General features: G+C 38.7%; 1 protein-coding gene and 3 pseudogenes across 1 annotated transcript; 1 reads left to right on the plus strand and 3 right to left on the minus strand.

Moving 5' to 3' along the window:
* Positions 1-5,923: 5,923 nt before the first annotated feature.
* LOC140508700 (olfactory receptor 52H1-like) lies at positions 5,924-6,869 on the minus strand (annotated as a pseudogene).
* Positions 6,870-15,042: 8,173 nt separating this feature from the next.
* LOC140507561 (UTP--glucose-1-phosphate uridylyltransferase pseudogene) lies at positions 15,043-16,333 on the plus strand (annotated as a pseudogene).
* A 218-nt stretch (positions 16,334-16,551) lies between these two features.
* Positions 16,552-17,396, minus strand: LOC140508701 (olfactory receptor 52B6-like; annotated as a pseudogene).
* Positions 17,397-21,609: 4,213 nt separating this feature from the next.
* LOC140507563 (olfactory receptor 52H1-like) lies at positions 21,610-22,557 on the minus strand. Its single transcript, XM_072615602.1, has one exon. It carries the CDS (start codon positions 22,555-22,557, stop codon positions 21,610-21,612), a length of 948 nt encoding a protein of 315 aa, XP_072471703.1.
* Positions 22,558-22,621: the final 64 nt, after the last annotated feature.

Here is a 22,621-nt window from a genome sequence, read left to right on the forward strand (position 1 = left end):
TTTAATGTGCAGGTGTGCTCAGCTATGTGCTGTAAATACACTTACTGTGTATATACATTACTTGCTTGTGCTTATTAATTGCCTCATTTCTCTAAAACCAGGAAAATATGTCTTAAAGTCAAACTGGGAACTAACACTGTAACTGTTTTCTTTCCAATTCTGAAAGAGTGCTGGGCCTGGAGTCAGAAGACTCATCATGCTGAGTTCACATCTGGCCTCAAACACTTACTAGTTGTATGACACTGAAAAATTCACTTAACCATGTTTGCCTCAGTTTCCTCATAAGTAAAATGAGCTGAAGACAAAAGGGCAAAGCACTCCAGCATCTATGTTAAGGAAACATCAAGCGGGCCATGAAGAATGAGACACAAGTGAAATGACTGAACAGCAACTCAATAGATGCCTATTGGATGAATGAACTATGCATTCTTTCCTTCTCTCCCTGTCTCTCTGTCTCTCGCAAATACACACACACAAACACATACACACCCACAGATACACACAAGTGTAACAGTACACTTGCATACATAGATGCACATTTTTAAACATATTTTTCCATCTATATGTGAAAATAATCATTGTACAATAACAAAGAGAAAGACTTGTATGTAATAATCCATGGGTCCTTCCAAGGCTCACCAAAACTTCCCCAGACATAAACACTCATGTCTACACCATTGACATGACAGTCAATATGTTTCTCCTTCCACGATCTCTATAAACTAGTAAAAGTTTGGGCAAATACTAAGCCATCTCAACATTTTTCATTCCTTCACTTTTTTGCTTCTCCGTAGATGTTTTCACAGGCAAACATTGCTGCCTTCCTGATCTTCCATTTTCTAATCCACTTGTCTTGAGACCTCCAATCCACCAATCTTCCACATGCATTCCAATGACCTGCATATTCTAATGAACCAATCCCCCTTTCCTCTGTTTATCTGTTGCCCCTCACCTATTCCTCTGTTCCAAAACTCATCACCTCAAAAGCCTCCTCCACCTGCAGCTCCTACCCTTAGCCCCTTCCTGAGCTATTTCTCTGGGAATATCCTAATTAATTTCTCATGATTCTTTGATATTCTCTCCTTTCCTTCTTCTCTTAATGCTACAATCCCTTTCTCCATCATTTCCCCTCAACCTTCCCTTCCTCAGTACAGTCAGCAGAATGTCTCATCTCAGACATCTTCTTCTCTACTTCCATCCAAAAACCTGGAAATGATTCTTGCCTCTGTCTTTTACAAACTGTGTGATCCTTGCTAAGTTACTGACCTCTCCGGCCCTCAATTTTCTCATCTATTAAATGAAGGATTTATATTATATGATTTATTAGGTGTCTTCCAGATCAAAATCCTTTGATCCTGTAATCCTGATGTATTGTATGTCTTCTTCTTCATAGAGACCATGCTGTATCTTGGACACCTTCTTCCACCTTTTCTGCCAAACCACATACCTCTCATCAAATATCCATCACTTTCTGTCTGTATTTCCTTACGTCTCTGTCTTACTTGTTGAACTATGTACCAAAAGAAACAGTTAATGTAAGAGGGATAATAAAAAAGTCTTACATAGAGGTAAGGGACTATCTTTTGTCCTTTTTTATCCCTAGTGCTTAGAAAGGTGCCTAGCCTATCCTAGGTACTTAACAAAAGAATTTTAAAGGATGGTTGGTGTGGATAGGGGTCCATGTAAAAAAAGAACTAGAGGTTTTCATAAAGGAGCATCCACAAGAGTAGCTGAAATATTTTATCAGTTCATAAGATCACAGACCTAGAGCTGAAAAAGTTCTTGGAAGCTTTCTAGTCAAACCTTTTCTTTTTCAGATGAGCTAAGAGACACAATAAGGTAAAGTGCCTAACTCGATGTCATACACATAATGAATGACAGGTAGGATTTGAATCTAGGTCCTTTGCCGCTAAAGCCAGTACATTTTTCTCTGTCCCAGGCCTTGGGTTTCCATTTAATGATTTCAAAGTACTTTATACATTATCGTTTTTGGTTTAGTGTCCTGAAACTCAATATTAGGCAAAAGTGAGACACTGTACCTGTTTACATTGAACTAACAATTTAGTTAGATCCTCATATCTTTTTGCAATAATTAAATTCCAGTTGTCATATACTTTTAATACTATACTTGGAAAGTTGATCCTTAAGGCTTGGCTGTACATGTATATGAATATATGTACACATGTGTGCATGTATTCATGTGCATGTTATATTAGTCTGCTTCTGGGCATCAATCCCATCTGCTTCTCCTGTAATAATGTTTATGAATAGCAAACAAGAAATATGACAAATACTCATATAAAAAGACATATATATTCAGGTAACAGGCAATAGTAAACTCATCCTTGCTCGTAAAGACATTTATAGACACATACAAACCAAACACTTAGCTCAGCTTTAGTAATGTCTTCCTAGAACTTCGTTTTCTGGTTCATCTTCATTCTGCTACATAAGGTATTCCAAAAAATAACTAGAGAAGTTGATACTGTGGGAGTTCTAACTCTGTTTGAAACATAGAGCTATTTGAGGAAGTTAGATACGAGATGATTCCGAAAATTATTTTTTTCTTCATCATAATTTTTTTTCTGTGGACCTAGGGAGTTCTGCCCTTTGCCATGTTCTCTTCTCCAAACTTATCCTGTCTTCACCCTTCTTACAAATCAGAGAATGACACTCACCTGTATTTGTGATGCTAAGTACAGATGGAGAGGCAGCTGGTAATGGATCCAGGTAAAACACGGAGAAAATAGGTTGGTTGCACCTGGAGGGTGGGGATGGACAAATACCTAGGAGAAATTATTATAAGAGAGAAGGAGATAGACTCATTACCTGAAAGCAAGAAAGTCACGTTCATTTATTTCTCCCTATGAATTCCCTTTGGGGGCGGAGTACTCAGAGCCAGCAAGGCTTCTGGGTCCCCATGTCCAGAACCAGCTTTAAGGATGAAGTCAAATTATTGTAGACCTCAAACTGCCTAGGCAGGTTGTTAACACCAGTACATTGTCTTTCTTATGTAGTCCAAGACAAATGCAAATTTCTTAGACTTCACATTTTTGTTACATACTCTGAGTCCAACTGTTGGCTGGTATTCATCTTGCATTCCATTAAAACTTTTCCCTCTTATTTACACAATTATCCAACCAAGCTTCTCTGTCTTTGATCTTATGAAGTTGGAACTTTTGAAGCAAAGGATAAAAATGTACCTTTATTCTAATTAATCATGATCATGTAAAATTCAGTTCAAGGGAGTAGTTTGCCCAGATATTTTGAATCTTAAAACATTCCATATTTTAGGTAATGTTCTTAACTTTATATCATTGTCAAATTTTATGAACATGTCATTTGTTACTCCAAGTTACTAATAAAAAGTCTTGAAGTAAGGCAGGGTTGGGCACGGATCTATATAGGGATTCCCTTTCAAGTTGTGATTGAACAAATTCCTACTTTTTGGATTTGGCCATTTAAATGAGAACTTAGAAAGATCTCATTTCTAATTTAGTGAATTTATTCAAATTTACAAGAATAAGAGCCATTCCTCATTTGACAAATTGTCAAAGAATATGAACAGGCAAATTTCAGAGGAAGAAATTCTAGCTACCAATAACCATATTTTAAAAAGTGTTTTAAAGCACTTTAAAGTACTAATAGTACTAATTTAAAGTACTAATAATTAAAAAGACATAAAAAAATCTAAGACTCCACCTCAAACTCCTCAGATTAGCAAAGTTGTCAAGAAATAGAATGACAAATGCTGGAGGAACAGTGGGAAAACAGGTACTTTAATGCACTACTGCTAAAGCTGTAAGCCACAGTTCCAGAAGATTCGTGGTGAAACAGACTTCACATCTACTGATTGACAATGGATGCAGAATATACAGATTGAAAAATAATTCCTTTGGACAAGACCAATATAGTAATCTGTTTTGGTTGGCTAAGAGTTGGTTTTTTGCTTGTTTTGCTTTTCCATTTTTACTATGAAAATAGAGAAAGCAAAAGGGTAGATCTTTATTTGAGAAAAAAAGAAGCATGTGAAAAGATAAAAAGTTCCTTTTTGCTGCCTTTAGCTTTTCTTCCTAGTTTAAACTTGTTCTGAATTTTACTATACTTCATATGATTTTTTCATAACCATAAATGGTTTTCTACTCATTTTGTATTACCTCTGCTCCTATCATGTGTAAGGAGTCTTTCTTGCATACAAGTTAGTTTGTGATTTATCTGTGCATTCATATCAGTGGTCTTTTTAAGCCGATTATTTTTTTCTTTATCAGAATTGGGTAGAGGGGATAGCAGGGATGTGTGACTTTCAAGTATCCGTTCAAATCCCATGTTTTGTGATGAGTTTTTCCTATTTGTCCTTAATGTTAATGCTTTCCCTCTATTGATTATCTCCAAGTTATGTTTGTTCACAGTCGTTTTCATGTTATCTTTCTTGCTCATACCATTTACTGAAAGACCCTTGAGAGGAGGGAGTGTCTTTTGCCTCTCTTTGAAACCTTAGCACATCATCTAGCACATAGTAGGCACCTAACTGATATTTGTTGACTATCAATACAAAATGAAAATTCTTTTCTTACTCTCTGGTGAATTAGAGTGTCATAGGTTCATAATCACTACCTTTAATTACACTTTGGGACTTGTTTTCATAATATCCTTCTTATTGCTTCTGCACAGGCACATTGGCTAACCTTTTAGCTGGACTGAGAAGTAATATGATTAATACAGATAGAGAATTATAATAATAGTTTCTATATGTATGTATGTATATGTATATATGTATATATATGATATATATACATATATATGTGTGTATATATATATACATATATATATGTGTGTGTGTGTGTGTGTGTGTGTGTGTATACATATATCACTTCAGGGTTTCCAAAGCTCTTTAAATATATTAAATCATGAGATCCTCACAAAAATTCCATGAGGTGGGTGACATTATGCCTACTTGAAAGATGAGGAAACTGAGGTAGAGAGACGGTAAGTAATTTGCTCGATCTCATACAACTAGTAAGTATATGAATTAGAATTTGAACTCAGCTTCTCCTAAATCCAAATCCTATTTTCTATTCACTGCATGACCTAGTTGCCTGACTAGAGGCAGACTTGTAGACAGAAGACCCAGGTGTGAATCAATACTCCAGAGATATGTAGCCCTGTCAAGACATTTAATGTCTCTGTCCTTCAGTGTCCTCATCTGTAAAAAAGAGTGGGTGGCAATCTGTGAATGCTTGGTCTCTTCAAGTTCTAAACCATGATCCAGTCATGATCCAAAAATGTGACAGCGCAGAAAGGGAAATGAAATTTTCTTACATAAATGGGAATGTCAAATGCTTCTTTTATTTTTAAGCTATTTTATTTGGGGACCTGAATATCAATTGTTATTGGCATTTATGGTGAAAAATTACAAGGGGGCCTCATGGAAGAGACTCTTGAAAGTGGATGAACAAACCTCTTACAGCAAAGTGCCTAGAATCCTATTTTAGCAGCGAAGCTCATATTCTCTGAAACTAAAGACAAAATGATTATAAATTCTCTTTTCATTCAAATAAATTTTGCTTCAGATATGTAATATTGTGAGTTTGCTATATTTCATTTTTCTACTCTGCCTGCTGATTTATTCTCAAAACACCTGTTTGAAAAACACATTTCTAAATGGTAAGGAAAAGAAAGAGGCTATTCCAATCACTGCTTTTGATTTCAGGAAGCCAGAAGCTTCACAATACATACTACTCAAGCACAAATAGTGTCTTTCCTGGTTACAGATAGTCTTGATCCCCTTGAGAATAAATCACCTTTCCTAATTTCCTTGTTATTTTTTTACTGTATTCTTTTTAGGGAAAATGCCAAAAAATGAATTTTCTTTTAAGGATTTCCCCCACTTCCTATGAGTTCCCCTTTGCAATAGTGTGAGATGTCACTGTGTCCCATTAGGAGAACATAGGAGGAGAATTTTATCACGAATTTATTTGGGCTTCACTCCATAGACAATAGGGTTGAGAGCTGGTGGAACGGCAACATAAAAGTTGGCAAATAGGATAAGGACTTGATGTGGGACATTATGTCCAAAGCAGTTGGCAAGAATGGAGAAAAAGGCTGGAATATAGAACATGAGGATAACACAGATGTGAGACCCACAGGTTCCAAGAGCCTTCTGGCGAGCTCCATGAGAAGGAAGGCGAAAGACTGCTCAGTATAATGGTGTAAGAGACAGTAATAAGGATAATGTCAGAGAGTACAGTCATGAGGGACACAGCAAAAGCATACCATATGTTGATGGAGATGTCAGCACAGGAGAGTCGAGCCACACCTATGTGTTCACAGTATGTATGAGGGATGACAAGTGTCCTGCAGAAAGGCAGTTGCTTTAGCAAGAAAACAACTGGAAATTGAACACAAAAGCTCCTGACAATGATTCCCACCATAATTTTGATGATGACCTGGTGGGTCAGGATGGTGGTATATCTCAGTGGGGAGCATATGGCCACATAGCGGTCATATGCCATTATCATTAGTATTGCAGAATCCAAAATAAAGCAGAAATGGAGAAAGAACATCTGGGTGAGGCAGCCAGAGAAGTTGATTTTCTTGTCACCAAACCAGAAGTTACTGAGGAGTTTGGGCACCGTGGTAGATGACAGAATCAGGTCTGTGTGGGCCAGCATGGAGAGGAAAAGGAACATGGGCTCATGGAGGCTGCGCTCCATAGCAATGAGGTACAGCAGGAGATAGTTACCTGCAATGGCCACAAGGTAGATGGCACAGAAAGGAATCACAATCCAGATGTCGAACTTCTCAAGCCCTGGGATCCCCACTAGAGTAAAGGAGCTGGGGCTGTAGCTGCTTAGGTTGAATGTGCCCATCTCCTGATGACTCCTGAAGAGGTGATTCTTGGGCCCTGAAGAGAAGGCAAAAGCCAAAATTAATGATGATGGCTCTGAGTAATGTGCCAGTGTCAAATTTCTGTCTTCTTGGAGGCCTATTCCACAGCGCAAAGGATTCTGCATGGTGTGGTACACTGAAGAACTAACCACTCAGTGTTAACCAGAGCATTTTGTAGGCAGAGTAGAATAGAGAGACGGCATTTTGTGTCCCCGCAGAGGAAACATGTGCTAAATTAAATAATGGGAGTCATTGCTACACAATACAAATATGTAGATGTATATATACATATTTTATATGTAATATATATAAAATTATAGTCACAGATGTACATACATATATACAAGTTCTTGTATAATATATACAAAATGGTCTTCACACAACATACATACATAAATCTATATCCATCCATGTGTGGATACAAGTAAAAAGCATATAAAAAGTGCTTTTCACATATAAGGATATACATGTAGGTGTATATAATGTGAAATTCTTACATTTTATACATTTCTTCCCTTACAGCAACTCTGTGAGGCAGGTAATACAAAGTGTTACAAATCTGCATTATAGCTGAGGGCCTTGGATTTTGAGAGATTAAGTAATTGGCTCCTTGTGAAAAAATTAAGAAATTTGAGAAGCCAGGTCTTGTGACCTGATCACTACTCTTTGCCTAAGATGGCAGACAATTATACACTTCATCCTTTGTAATTACTTAATAATAATTTTTTCTCTTTTTACCCAGGAACCCTGAGGGTGTTCCCTTCCTAGTTTGATTTTTTTTTTTTTATTATTAAAGAGGTCATCGCCTTGAATAACTACTTAAAGAAGACTTTTCATTGAATGGGTGTATCTCACTCAAAGTGTGAATGTGTTAAGACCTTAGCCCAATAGGTTCAGGGTCTTACATTGCATCCTGGGCCATCTCCAGTTGTCCTGATGATTATCTGGTCACTGCACCCAGATGGCTCAGGAGAAGAAGGGAGGTGAGTGACCTTGCACAGCCCTCCCTTAGTCAAATCAAAGTCAACTGCAAGTCAAATCATCAGCTTGATGTCATGGTCCTCTTTGAGAACGAAGGACAAACACAACAACAATAAGTCTAGGATGATCCTTAACCTTAGAATAAGGTATAAATTCTTCAAATTGGGTAGGTTACCTGATAGCCATGATAAAGAAGTCTAAAAAATTATACAGAATGAATACAACTAATTAAGGATTTCAGGTAATTTCTGTTGAACTAGATTGGATGAAGTTCCTTCCTCCCACAAAACAGTCTATCCTTGAATGGTCGGAGTAGAAGAAAATCATCAAAGTAGACTGGATTGCTTTATTCAGAGATTATCTTTCTTGTCACTTCAAAGTGACTTTGTCATACCAGGGTGTTAACCCTCCCCAACCTGGAGCTAACTTTGTGTCTTATCTCAAACTCCCATACAGCAATATGCGAGCCCCCTTCTGACTCCATATTATATACACAAGCTGAGGTGGACTACTTACTCTCTTTCCCCCACAAGCTGAAAGAACCATAAATCTAGACGTGGTAGGGACCTTAGAGGTCAACTCTCCTCACTTTACAAAATGAGATTCCAGGAATTAATTGGTTTTGTCAAGATTGCTTAAGCAATAAGTGAGATAGGATGTGAAGCCAGTGCTTCTTGCGTTCAGGAACTCTAGATTCCACTGTTTAATAATGCCATTCTTACAGCTCTGTAGCTTTGCCTTTGATTTAACTCTGAGTGGAACATTTTCTATCCCTGCCTCATCCTTTAAATTTGAACCTAAATGGTAACCTATCCAGGAATCTGTCTCTTGTCCTGGGGTGATGTGAGCCTTAACTGAGGTAATGTATATAAAGCACAATGTAAACCTTAAGGTGCTGTATAGCTGCCAGTTATTGTGATTACAATTGCAGGCATTATTATCCTTCATTTCCTCAGCCTTCTATTATAAAGTACTGCTGAGCTCAAGCAATGTTACCTAGAACAATCCGAGGATATGCAGCAAATGTTGTATAACTGAACTCTCTGTGGAAAAATATGCCTACACTCCCACATTTCAGTTCATCTGAATTATAAACATTTTGTTAAGTATAATCAGTGAGCCAATAGCTTAAATTCTGCTTTGTGCTGACTTCTGAAGTGTGAATAGTCACACTGAAAATTTCAGTTGACTCTGTAAAGGTAAATAAAGCTGCCTTCAGCACACTTCTGCTCTGCTTTTCTTTATCTAGGTTGAAAAGTTACTGAAAGTTGTTTAAATGGGAAGTTATACATTTACACTCCCCCTGAAAGTACGGTTGAGTTTTATTATGTCTTGAATACTACAACTAAAGGTATAAGTGAATGCTTCTCTGGATAGAAAATTAATGATCCCTTACATCAAGTGCTGAACCTAGTTTTACTTAAATGTATTTCTAAGTGATTCAGAGAGAGTGAAGTGAAAACTTCACATTTGCAGATGATATTAATGCCTTTTAGCCAACTTACTGGGATGCATTTCACAGACTTTGAAATCATTACATGAGCTAATGACATTAGGCCAATGGTCTCTGCAGACAGTACATCCAATAAAAGTATGAGTGGTCTAGAAAGAAAATTGAGAGGAAAACACAGACTTTTTAATTTCTGATTAGTACATACCCAATTCAAAAGAATTTGAACCTCATTTTCGTTCTCTCTGACAGCTCATATCTTTCACTTACTGCTGAATTATGCAGTACGAAAAATGAAAGGATATATTAAAAGCCACAAATGTGCATATGTAAGAAATGATCAAGCACAGTTTCTGATTCTAGTCCCTAGACCCAAACCCCATTCTAGTATATTACTGAGGACTGAGTCTCTCTCTCTCTTTCTCTCTCTCTCTGTCTCTTTCTCTCTCTCTCTCTCCCTCTCTCTCTTTTCCTTTCACACACATACATACACACACATGAATATGTGTATTTATGTGTGTTTACATTTATGTGTGTGTACAAATGTGTATACATATGTGTATGTGTGTGTGCATAAATGTGTATACATGTGTGTATGTGTGTGTACACACATGCATCACATTTTCCATATCTACTCTCTGATTCTTTCAGAAATAGAAGAAACCCTTATTCATCCAATGTGGTCTTGTGCACTTCCTTATCTCCAGGTGGGGTTGTGTGCTACAGAAGTCTGAGATCAGGTAGTTTCATCAAATTTCTGGACACATGAAACAATCCTCCGACCCCCACCCCACTCCCCTAGCTGCCACCCTCATCATTATGTTCACAACCTTGGTTTAGCTCACCAAGCTCAGGCTTCAGTTATCCTACTTGTGGGAAGGAAAAATCTGTGTTTGACTGAGATCTCAGATGATGGCTGAATGAATGCCCTTGTAAATAATAAGACTGGACTTTTTTATTCTTTTCCTTGGAATCCCAGGAGGGAAAGCTCCAAGGCTGCAAATCTCTGAATACTTTCTTCTGTGCTATCCTCCAAGTTTCTCTGAGACGCTGTAGAGACCAAGGATTCCTGTGTTCCTGAGGGAGTCTGCCTTCTGCAGGCTGGACCATGAGAATAGTTTCAGACAACGAATCTGTAGCTCCTTGGATTAGGATTCAAAAGCATTAGTGGCTTCTTTTCTTCTACAATACATAGTACTCATTAGTATGGCATTCATGACCTTCCAGATTTTGTGTTCAACTTTTCAGATTTATTTCACACTTTCTCACTTCACACACTCCCCATTCCAATTAAAGTGCAGCTTTTATATGCAACTTATTGTCTGATCTTCATGTGTCTTCTTTCACCTCTAGGAATTTTCCTGAGCTGTTCTCCATGCCTGAAATATATACAATCCTTTTCTGTCACTTGGGTTCCTTATGGTAGGGCCTATTGAAATCCTACCTTTTCTTCAATGTCTACCTCAGGTGGTATTTTCTTACTGAAGCCTCCTGTGATGCCTCCAGCTATAGGAAACCTTAAATTTCTTAATTTATTTATTTATTCCCTTCTAATTTTTGTTATGAGAAGCAGTATTGCATATTGGATTTGAAGAAGCCTTGAACAGAAAAACCTGGGTTCAACTTCTACCCTCTGACACTTACTAGCTAGAGTCCTTCCAGGAAGATGGTCACATACCTGAGAGCCAGTGTGGCTTCAGAAAAGACCAAGGAACAGTTGATATGCTGATTGCTGCCCAACACCTCCAGGAGAAAGAACAGGAGCAGAACAGAGGTCTGTACACAACCTTTGTAGATCTGACCAAGACCTTTGACACTGTTAGCCATGAGGGCTTATAGAAAATTATGTTAAAATTGGTTGCCCGGAGAAGTTCATTAATATTGTACGTCAATTTCATGATGGCATGTTTGTCTGGGTTTTGGATAGTGGACAATGGTCTCGTGCCTTACATGTCACCAATGAAGTAAAAGAGGGCTGTTTGCTTGCTTCCACACTTTGTAGCATGATATTTTCAGTCATGTTGTCAACCGCTTTCAATGAGGATAAACAAGGCATCAAGGTCAATTTTGCTGATGGTAAGTTCTTCAATTTGAAAAGTCTACAAGCCCAGACCAAAGTGGAGGGAGTGTTGGTGCATGATTTTCTGTTTACAGATGGTTGTGCACTCAATGCAGCCTCTGAAACTGAGATGCAACAAAGTGTGGATGAATTCTCTGCTGCCTATGCTAATTTTGGCCTAATAATTAACACCAAGAAAACACAAGTGCTCCATCAGCTACCATCAAAGTATCCATACGTGGAACCATTTATTACAACAAATGGAGAAGTTTTGAATGCTGTGAATAAGTCCAATTACCTTGGCAGTGTACTTTCCATGGATGTGCACAGTATGAGGTTGATGCATGTATTCCAGAGCTAGCTCAGTGTTTGGGAGGCTCTGAAGAAATGCTTGGCACATAAGAGCTATTATTAGACTACCAAACTGAAGGTCTATAGAGCCATTGTGCTGACCTCATTGTTGTATGCCTGTGAAACATGGACAGTCTGCCAGCGCCATGCCAGGAAAGTGAATAGCTTCCATTTGAACTGTTTTAGGAAGATTTTGAAGATCACCTGGCAGGACAAAGTACCAGACACTGATGTCCTTACTTGAACTGAACTGCCAAGCGTTCAAACTATGCTGCATAGAGCGCATCTCTGATGGGCTGGCCACTTTGTTCGAATGTAAAATGTATGCTTGCCAAAACGACAATGTTATGGAGAACTCACATGGGGCAGGTGATCACATGGTGGTCAGAAGAAGCTATACAAGGACACTCTCAAGGTCTCTGTCAAAAATTTTGTATTTAACTGTGTTTGTACATCAGAAAAGGTGCTGTGCTCTGTGAGCAAAGCAGAATTGAGACAGCGCAAAGTAAACATAGAATGGGGAAATTTGGAGTATCCACCCCAAAAATTCATATGGACTATCTGTGCCTTGAAACTTCACTTTATCAGGGTGATGTCAGTGTGGTCCTCTTTGAAATTTAGGACAACCACCACTAGCCATGTGATACTAAGTAAGTTATTTAACCTCTTGATGCTCTAGACCTCAGATAGTATTAAATTCAAATGGAAAAGGGCAAAGAGAAAATAGTAAGCCATACATTTGGGCAGCACATTCACTTGGAAAACCACATATTAACATTATCTATGTCTTATGTATTTTTATTTATTTTGTTAAATCCTTCCCAATTACGTTTTAATCTGGTTCAGCTGCACGCCAGGAATATTGCTTTTTGAAATGCCAGCAAGTGGAATGTTTGACATATCTGCTTTAGACAATGGTGTAAGACTTTAAGTTTCAGAGAAATCATTGTCCTAGTATTGGTAGAGGGAGTTTATTTTCTCACCTGGGAATTCCCTATACGAATGAAAGCACACATACAATCCCTTGTTCTAATTTGCATTATAGTTATTAGTAGAGGTATTTTGTCCTTATGCTAGATTATAATCTGAGTGAGGGCAAACAGGTTCATCTGGTCCTACTTCTACCATGGTGTCTTGAACATGGCAAATATCTGCTGAATGTTGACAATTTCCATTTCCATGTGTGCCTGCATGGACAGACGCACATACACACACACACACACACACACACACACATATGCATGCATTTAATAAGTGTGGTACTGATTTGGAGTGGGAGGGAGAATGATCCTGGACCTTTGAGAGGGTTCAGAGAAATCAGGACTGTGAAACAAAATCTCCAGTGGACACGTGTTGTCTCTGTACAGATATCACAGAAGGGGAGTGTTTCCTGAAAGCAAAACATTGCTTAATATAAACACATCATTCTTATACCGTTTTCCTCAGCCGAACTTCTTCACTTTGCCCACATACCATGCCAAAACTTAGGGTATCCTCCAGTGAAATTCCATTATCTTATATCTCCTCATGCCAACATCTGATTATCTGCTCCTTCAATGATGAGGACTTTATATGGTGATTTTGTAATCTCTTGAGATTTGATAATGGATACAGAATAGAGAAGAATCCTGTTTACTACATGATTTTCTAGGAGAATTCTTGAAAAAAGTATCCTTCTTAAGTTACCTAATTCAGAGAGCCATTCAAATGAGGAAAGTTTCAGTCTAAGATTTATGGTGGCCCAGAAAATTTAGGAAATACAGTTGGAGGAATAGAGAGTTGCCCTTGTAATCAAACTATGGATCTGCACCTCCCCTCCCTAAAGGTAACCCATGATTACAGGTCACTGCTCTGACCACCCAACTGTGCTGAATCAATTTTTGAGGGTTTTCAGATTCTACTAATCACCTTGTGCTCAACCCTTAAAGAGAGAAATTTCATAGGGTCTACTTCACCATCCTCTTTACCCAGCTAGTCTGTAACTGTGTCACCAAAGTGATATGTTAAAGCAAGTAATTCTTAATTACAAGATTCTGGGATTCAGATATGGGTTTGATCTCCTTCCCTTCTGGTCTCCTTTAAAAAACAAAACAAAACAAAAACAAACAAACAAAAAAAAAAAAAACAACAGTACCTACTAAACACGTATTAGGATGTTTTGACTTGCAATCACCAAAGATAAGGATTGATGAGAGAGGAGGTACACTCACAGGAAAGTTTTTTATAAGTCAAACTTATTGGCTTAGTTATTATTCTAACCCTTCTGCTTTTTTGTCCTAACAGGAATAAAAGTTTCCCTTGGAAAGCAGGTTAGAGATGTGTACACAAAGTGACATAAAGGTAATTGAATTCCAGGTATTGAATAGGTGATATATTCACAGGTAACACTAAATGTGTGCATCCCATATGGTATATATGAGTGCTTAAAGGGTAAAGACACAGCATTGGAGGCTTTCTGTATGAATGGGTAGGCTTAAAAGACCTAGGTTGGGGATGATGTTATATTTCTTTCGGTATGTCCAACAGGCTGTCCTGAAGGTGGCAGCTTTCAGGAACCCCTTGAAGACTACTAGGGAAGGTATTTAGTAAGCTAGTAGAATGGAAGGTGTTACTGATATGTCTGCACAGCAGACAGGGAAAGCAGAGTGGAGGTAAAATGGAGTATCTATTGGTGGAGATTCATAAAACGTTGTAGTGAGGTGACTAGGTAAAGATGGGGATGTAGCCGGGTTTAGGGATAAAACAGGGTGAGAATATAGATAGGAAGAGGCTTTGGGAACATGGCTTTGGGAATGGATTGGAGTTGGAGAAGATATAGTGAATGAGAATAGGGATTGTTATGGCGATGGATTTTAGATACAAATGTTGAATATTGGGATAGCATTGGGACAGGACTGGAGGTGGGTAAAGGGATAAAGATAACGACTGTGTTAAGAAAGTGATATGATTGGAATAGGGACAAGGGTATGGATTTTGCCTAGTATGTAATGGATGCTGAGATAGGGTATGGTTGAGTGGTGATAGAACTAGAGATTAGGATAGAGTTGGAGTTGGGGATAAATATGGGGCATCTTACTTTGTGAAGTTGATAAACAAAGGAACAGACACTGAAAGGGGATTGATCAAAGACCAGGGATGAAGCAGGCTTTTGAATTTGGGCATAAGAAAAAGACTGGAGTGGAGAAGACAATATGCCTGGGTTAGCAATCTAGCTCGGTGGTGTCAAACTCAAATGGAAATGGGTGCTTGAAACCACATATTTACCTAGGAAACTACAAATTACTTTTGTGTGAGATACCTGAGACCTCGCAGAATGAACTTACTCCCTGCAGATGTTGAGAAGTTTGGAGGAGAGGCAGATCCATGTAATCTTAGCAAAACAATATCTGAAAGTGGGGCTTCCCTGTTCCAAGAAGTGATCTGGCAAAAGCAGGAATTATCAGTGGAGAAGAGACTAGAGAAATCGTATAACAAAATGAATCTTAACATCCTAAAACTATCTTGAAGTATTTCAGAAGTCATTCCCTAGATTCTTACAATAAAAGGGACCTTCTGTGCATTGGGGGAAAAATTCAAAAAGTTCCAAAGGATTGATTTCAGCCTTATGAAAAGATAAAGTTTAGAGGCTTACTTTATGATATATCTTTTGTCCTGAATAATGTGGTGTTGGTGCAACTAAATGGTGGTTTAGAAACTAGCAGGTGCAATAAAAGTCCCTCATTGTTAAGCAGAATGAAATTTGTTTTGACATCTAACATTTCAGCAAATTAATTACTTGAAGAAAATATACAATACAGATGTTCCTCTTCATTTGATGAACTCTTTTTAACACTGATAAAGATATAGAAATAATGCCTCAGAAGTACAGTTGATGTATGAAAATCTACACTTTTTATCAAAGAAGGTACCAAAAGATACACCTTCCTCAAAGGAAAAGACAGAAAGTTGATATCTTCTAGATCATGGTGGTATTTTCACCAGTATCTACAAATCTGGCTTACTTGATACTCTTACAGAAGAGGGAAAGGAGTGCATTTTCATCTTCAGTACAAATAATTTGAGTGCCACAGTGAATATATATATTCTTAACCATCTTATGAATCCACCCAGTGGAAAATGTTGCAAATTTGTCATGGAAGTAACAAAGAAGACAAGGGCAGATGTAAAGGGTGGTACCCTCATAGAATATGAAGACAAACTGAGATTGGTTGAAATCTTCCAAGTGCAAAAGGCACACATTGATGAATTCAAGTCTATATCAAAATTCAAAATATTTAACAAAACAACCTGTGGATGTCTCTAGGAACAGTCAAGAGTCTTCAGGGGGAAAACGGCATTTATATGGAAATCATTGTTACTCCATACACCTTGAATGTAGTCCCTATAGTTATTTAGTTGGAGACTGTGGTTGGAGCCCCTTTTAAAAGTTTCAAGAATTCTCTTGGTGTTGATACTCCCCAAAGCTGTTTTCTGCCTGCTAAAACTATATCAAATCTTGTATTTATGATGCTGAATCTCTACAGCCTTAACAATGAGTTACAAGAGAGTCTTCTAGTGTGCCCTTGGTTAAATTAGGAAGCTCTTTTACAAAGTTAACATTTTAAAAGTAAATATCACATTGATTCTCTGAATGAAACTGCATATTGGAAAAAAAGGAAACCACAAATTAACATTATCTATGTCCTACTTTTAGTTTTGATAAATATTTCATAATTACATGTTAATCTAGGCCAGACCTTATTTGCAGGGAACTTAGGCCCAGAAGTCACAAATTTGACAATCATGGTCAAGATGGCTCTAGGTTTGTAGGCTTCCATCTTGATTACTTTCCTAATTGTAGAAACTTTGAGACAGCCCCTTCCCAAATATTTTTGGCCCTTATAACATAAATGACAGGGTTGAGCATGGGTGGGACAACAAGATAGAAGCTGACTAGGAGGATACGGACAAAATGGGGAATACTTTTCCTACCAAAGTGGTAGGCAAAGACAGAAAATGGAACAGGGATGTAGAAGAGTAGTATCACACAAATGTGAGACCCACTTGTTCCCAGTACTTTGTGCTAAAGTTCATGTAAGGGAAGATAGAAGACAATGCATAAGATGAATATATAGTATCTTGCAATAAGTATAATATCTGGACCTGTGGAGAGCAAGGCAGCAGCCAAATCATACCAGACATTGACAGAGACATCAGGGCAGGACAAACAAACCAAGTCCATGGGTTCACAGAATGTATGTGAAATTATATTGGTCAGGGAATAGGGTAACCTTTGAGCAGGAAGATAAATGGGAACATAATGTAGAGACTGCGTGGAAGTGTGGTCCCAGTTATCTTTTTGAAGATGGTGGGAATAAGGATAGTGTTATGGGGTAAGGGGGAGCACATGACCATATAGTGATAAAATGCATGGCCCATAAGATGGAAGAGTCAACCACAAACAAAAAGTGGATACACAACATTTGGGAGAGGCGTACATCAAAGGACATGGCTTGGGTCTTCAACCAGAAGATGGTCAGAGCCTTTGGCATGGTGGAAGTAGAGAGCAGGATATCAGCAGTGGCCAGCATGGATAGGAAGAGGTGGTACATAAATCCAGGAAGGCTCCCTGTGGGGAAAGTTTACACTGATTAGGATGCTATCCCCTGCCAAGGCAGCCTCATACATGATGCAGAAGGGAATAGAAAGAAGGATGTTTAAGTGCTGGAGACCTGATCTTCCAGTGACAAGAGGCAGCAGAAGAGGGATTTAACTTCAGGTAGACTGATTAATTTCTTACTCTTATTCTAGCACTCTATCCATGAGGACACATTACCACTACTATTATTGATACTGCTATATCTTCTTAGTCAATTGTGTTTGAAACCACAGTCATCTTTGACTCTTGACTCTCCCTTCCTATATCCAATCATTATCTCATCTAAATAATCTATGTCTTTCTATTTCCAAAGGAACAACAATTCTTTGCCTAGTCAAATCCTATCCGTTGTCCAAGGCTGAAGTTTGTTTTACTAAGCCTAGGAAGCTTTTTTTGTTGATCCTCCCTCCTGCTTCATAATAATGTGTGCTGTGCTATGTGCTATAAATACACCTAATTATTACCTTGTAGTGTTTATTAGTTGTGACGTGGGTTCTCTACAAAGAGGAAGAAATGACTTTAGGTCAAACTGGGGACTAAAACTGTAATTCTTTCCTCCCCAACATCTGATAGAGTCCAGTACTGGGCTCAGGAAGACTCTTTCTGAGCTCAAATACTGCCTCAGAAAGTTCGCAGCTGGGTGATCTTGGGCAAGACCCTGTTTCCCTTAGTTTCCTCATGTGTAAAATGCGTTTGCTATAGAAATGGCAAAGTACTCCAGTATCTTTGCCAAGAAATGTCTGAACAACTCAGTAGATGCCTATTGGATGAATGAGTTATGCATTCTCTGTCTCTGTGTCTCTCTGTCTCTCACTTTCTTTCTCTTTCTCCTTCTCGCACCCAAATGTATAAGAGTACATTTACAAACAGAGATGCACATATTTAAACATATGCTTCCATCCATATGTATTTGAAAAGAAGTACAGGACAATAACAGAAAGAGACACTTGTATACCGTAATCCATAGATCCTTCCCAATCTCCCCTAGCCTTGCTTAGACACGAACACCTATGTCCATGCTATTGACAGAACAGTCAATATTTTCCTCCTTCCAAGACCCCTGTATGCTGAGAAAAGTTTGTGCAAATACTAAGACATCTCCCTCACTTTCTTGGTTCTTCTTTCTTGTTTTCATAAACAAACATTCCTGCCTTCCTGATCTTCCATTCTCTGATCCACAAATCTCTAGACCTTCAATCCACCAGTATTCCACATGAATTCCAATGACCTATATACTCTAATGAACCAATTCCCTTTCCTCTATTTACCTGTTACCCCTTACCTACTCCTCCATTTCCAAACTCATCACTTCACAAGACCCCTACACCTCCAGCCCCTACCCTACACAATTACTGAACTACTATCCTGGGATCTTCCTAATTAATTTCTCATGATTCTTTGGTATTTTCTCCTTTCCTCCTTCTCTCAGTGCTACAATCCCTTTCCCCATTGTTTCCCTCAACCTTCCCTTCTCCAGCAGAGTCAGCAGAATGTCTCATCTCAGTCAGATATCTTTTCTACTTATATCAGAACACTTGGATTTGAACATTGCCTCTGAATTTTACAGACTGTGTGACCATGGCTAAGTCAGTGATCTCTCTGGCCCTCAATTTTCTCATCTATTAATTAAAGGATTTGCATTGTATGATCTATAAGGTCTCTTCAAGCTCCTAATGCTATGGTCCTCTAATCCTCATATGTCCTCTTCTTTGTAGATACCATGATCTGTCTATGACACCCTCTCCCAACTTTTCTGCCAAATCAACATACCTCTCTTCCTAAATTAAATTAACCCAGGTGCTTGCCCTTGAAGAAGATTTTATAGATTCAGTTTCTTCTTTTAAGATCTCTCTTAACTGTCCATGAAGAATTTGGTTTTCTGCATATTTATTTTTCAGGTAAGGTTCCTGGCTTTAAGATACTCTATATACAGTATCTTTTCTTTCCGGGACTAGATCCCAGATTCCTCCACCTCTTGGGTACTTTCACTTTCCCCATCTCCAGGCCTCAGCATAGTGTGCTCTCTAATCCATATTCCACCTGGAATTTGATAGACTCTCTTGGGCCCAAAGTCAAATGGATAGATATTACATGTTACTTTTAGGTAAGGTATAGCAGTAATCACTCTGACCCAGCCAGGATGGCCTGCTAGCACAAGTTTTAGATCTGCTTTTCTGAATGGAAAACAACTTTTGAGGGGTCAACAATCTTGTTTAATTACATTCATCGACAGAGAAAATGCAAGCAGAGAAGTAAAAATCAATAGACAGGGCTTATACTTTTCTGAACATAAGCAATACATACATCAAAGATCCACAGACAGATCCAGCTGTCTGATCATTACATACATGCCTAGTTACCAGAGAGAGATGAACCAACATCTAGACTTTCAAAGCCGGGGGGTCCGGGTAGGTCCTTAACAGGTAACAAGGTTCTCATCCAGCACATGAACCTTCTTCCAAAGTTTAAGGTCCCAAAGCAAAATGTCACTTCAGAGTATATATACACTTTTCTGAGCCCTAGGGCATCAGGACCTTTATAGCCCAGTGCCTCATTAGAAATTAGCAAAACACACGAGTCTTCCTACTAAACAATCTGGGCAAATACATTAATGGGCAGTGGAGGGAGAAGATCTTTAACTCACTCCCATAACTGACATAGCAGAAGAATGACCCTGCCAGAAAATCTCAAACTCACCAACCACTTTTCTCCATTATTCATTTTTTTCTTATCTTGAAGGAATTCCAGGGAGTTCTGGAATACGTAGTATAAACCTTTGTCCCTGGCCTTTCCACTTTTGCCTTTGAAGCCCCCTTCCAGGACACTGATCAGACCATTTATTTTTCCTGTTCTCCATTTATTCTTCCTCTCCTCTTACCTCTCTTGTACCCATCATCAAACATCCTTCTCTTTCTCTCTGTATTTTCTTAGTGCTCTGTCCTACTTGTTGATAGACTTGAACTATGTGACAAAAGAAACTATGTAACAAAACAGCATGCTGATTGATGGTCGGGGTAGATAGCAGTCCATGTGGAAAAAGAACTAGAGATTTTCATAAAGGAGCTGCCACAAGGGTAGTTGATATTTTTATTAGTTCATAGGATCACAGACCTAGAGCTGAAAAGGACCTTTGAAGCCTTCTGCTCCAAGGCCTTATTTTACAGATGAGGAAACTGAAGCCCAACAAGGGTAAGTGCCTTCCTAATGTGATACATATAATAAATAACAGGGACAGAACTTGCATCCAAGTCCCTTGACACTAAAGTTAGTGCATCTTTGCTGTTCTAGGTCTTTGGTATCAATTTACTGAAAGCTCAACATTAACCAACAAGGTAACATGGCACCTATTAGTTAACTTATCTTTTATTATTTAAATTGAAAGCTAAGTTGGAATCACATATATAGAAGATGTGGAACCTGGTCAAAACATTTAACTTCTCTGACCTTCAGTGTCCTCATCTGTAAAATGAGAGGGTTTGAATTCATGAACGTTTGGTCACTGCTTGCTACAGACCATGATCCAGTTATGATCCCCACATGCTGTAGACCTTGGAGGGAAATGAAACATTCCTATAAAAATGGGAATATCAAATGCTTCTTTAGTTTTTAAGCTACTGCTTTATTTGTGGCCCTCAATCTCAATGTTCTGACATTTGCTGTAACAGCATTGACAAGGAACTTCAAGGCAGAGAATCCTGAAAGTATGGATGAACAAACCTCGAATCAGAAAGTGTTTATATTCCTTTTTAGCAGCTGGGCTCTTAAACTCTTAACTTATGCCCAATTGACTACAGCCTCACATTTCTTTCAAATAAATTGGCTTAGGATATATAATGCTATGCCTGTGCTATCTTTTGTCTTTTTTTTCTACTTTCTGATTGATCCCCCAATTGCCATTGAAATGGTAGGGAAAAGAGAAAGGGTATCCTAATTATTTCTTTTGATTTTAGCAAACCACAAATTCACAATACACACTTCCCCCGTACAAATGGCAGCTCTCTCTGGGACACAAGCAGTATTGACTTTCTCCTTGAGAATAAATCATCTTTTCTAATTTTCTTGTTATTGTTTTATTATCTCTATTCTTCTTATTCCTTTTACTGAGGTTAGTCTCTTGAATTTTGCGGAAATAAGAAGCAACTTGTGTTTCTGTCTTCCACTTTGTTTGGACAATATCAACATTGAATTTTCTTTTATGGATTCCCAACACATCTTTCCAGTTCCCATTCCAATAGCCAGATGTCACGGTGTGCCCTTTGGAGAAAATAACAGGAGAATCTTCTCACGAATTTGCTTGGTCTTCACTCCATAGACAAAGGGGTTGAGAGCTGGTGGAATGACAACATAAAAGTTGGCAAATAGGATGAGGATATGACGGGGAACTTTGTGTCCAAAGCGATGAACAAGAATGGAGAAGAAGACTGGAGTATAGAACATGAGAATGACACAGATGTGAGACCCACAGTTTCCAAGAGCCTTCTGGCGAGCACCATGAGAAGGAAGGTGGAAGACAGCACTCAGTATGAGGGTATAAGAGACAACAATAAGCACAATGTCAGATACTACAGTTGTAATGGGAATAGCAATACCATACCAGATGTTGATGGAGATGTCAGCACAGGAGAGTCGGGCCACACCTAGGTGCTCACAGTATGTATGGGGGATGACAAGTGTCCTGCAGAAGGGCAGTCGCTTTAGCAAGAAAACAACTGGAAAGATCACACAGAAACTCCTGACAATGATTCCCATCATAATCTTGATGATGACTTGGTGGGTCAGGATGGTGGCATATCTAAGTGGGGAGCATATGGCCACATAGCGGTCATATGCCATGGCCAGAAGTGTGGCAGAATCCATAGCACAGCTGAAATGGAGGAAGAACATCTTTGTGACGCAGCCTGAGAAGGTGATTTTCTTGTCACCAAACCAGAGGTTACTGAGAAGTTTGGGGACTGTGGTAGATGACAGAATCAGGTCTGTTTGGGCCAACGTAGAGAGGAAAAGGAACATGGGCTCGTGGAGGCTGTGCTCCATGGCAATGAGGTACAGCAGGAGAGAGTTACCTAAAATGGCCACAAGGTAGATGACACAGAAAGGAATCGCGATCCAGACATGGAACTTCTCAAGGCCTGGAATCCCCACAAGGGTGAAGGAGCTGGGGTTGTAGCTGCTGAGGTTGAATGTGGCCATCTCCTGATGACTCCTGAAGAGGTGATTCTTGGGCCCTGAAGGAAGAGAAAAGCCAGAATTAAGT

The sequence above is a fragment of the Notamacropus eugenii genome, chromosome 5 (genome assembly GCF_028372415.1).
Source record: "Notamacropus eugenii isolate mMacEug1 chromosome 5, mMacEug1.pri_v2, whole genome shotgun sequence".
Classification (NCBI taxonomy): domain Eukaryota; kingdom Metazoa; phylum Chordata; class Mammalia; order Diprotodontia; family Macropodidae; genus Notamacropus; species Notamacropus eugenii.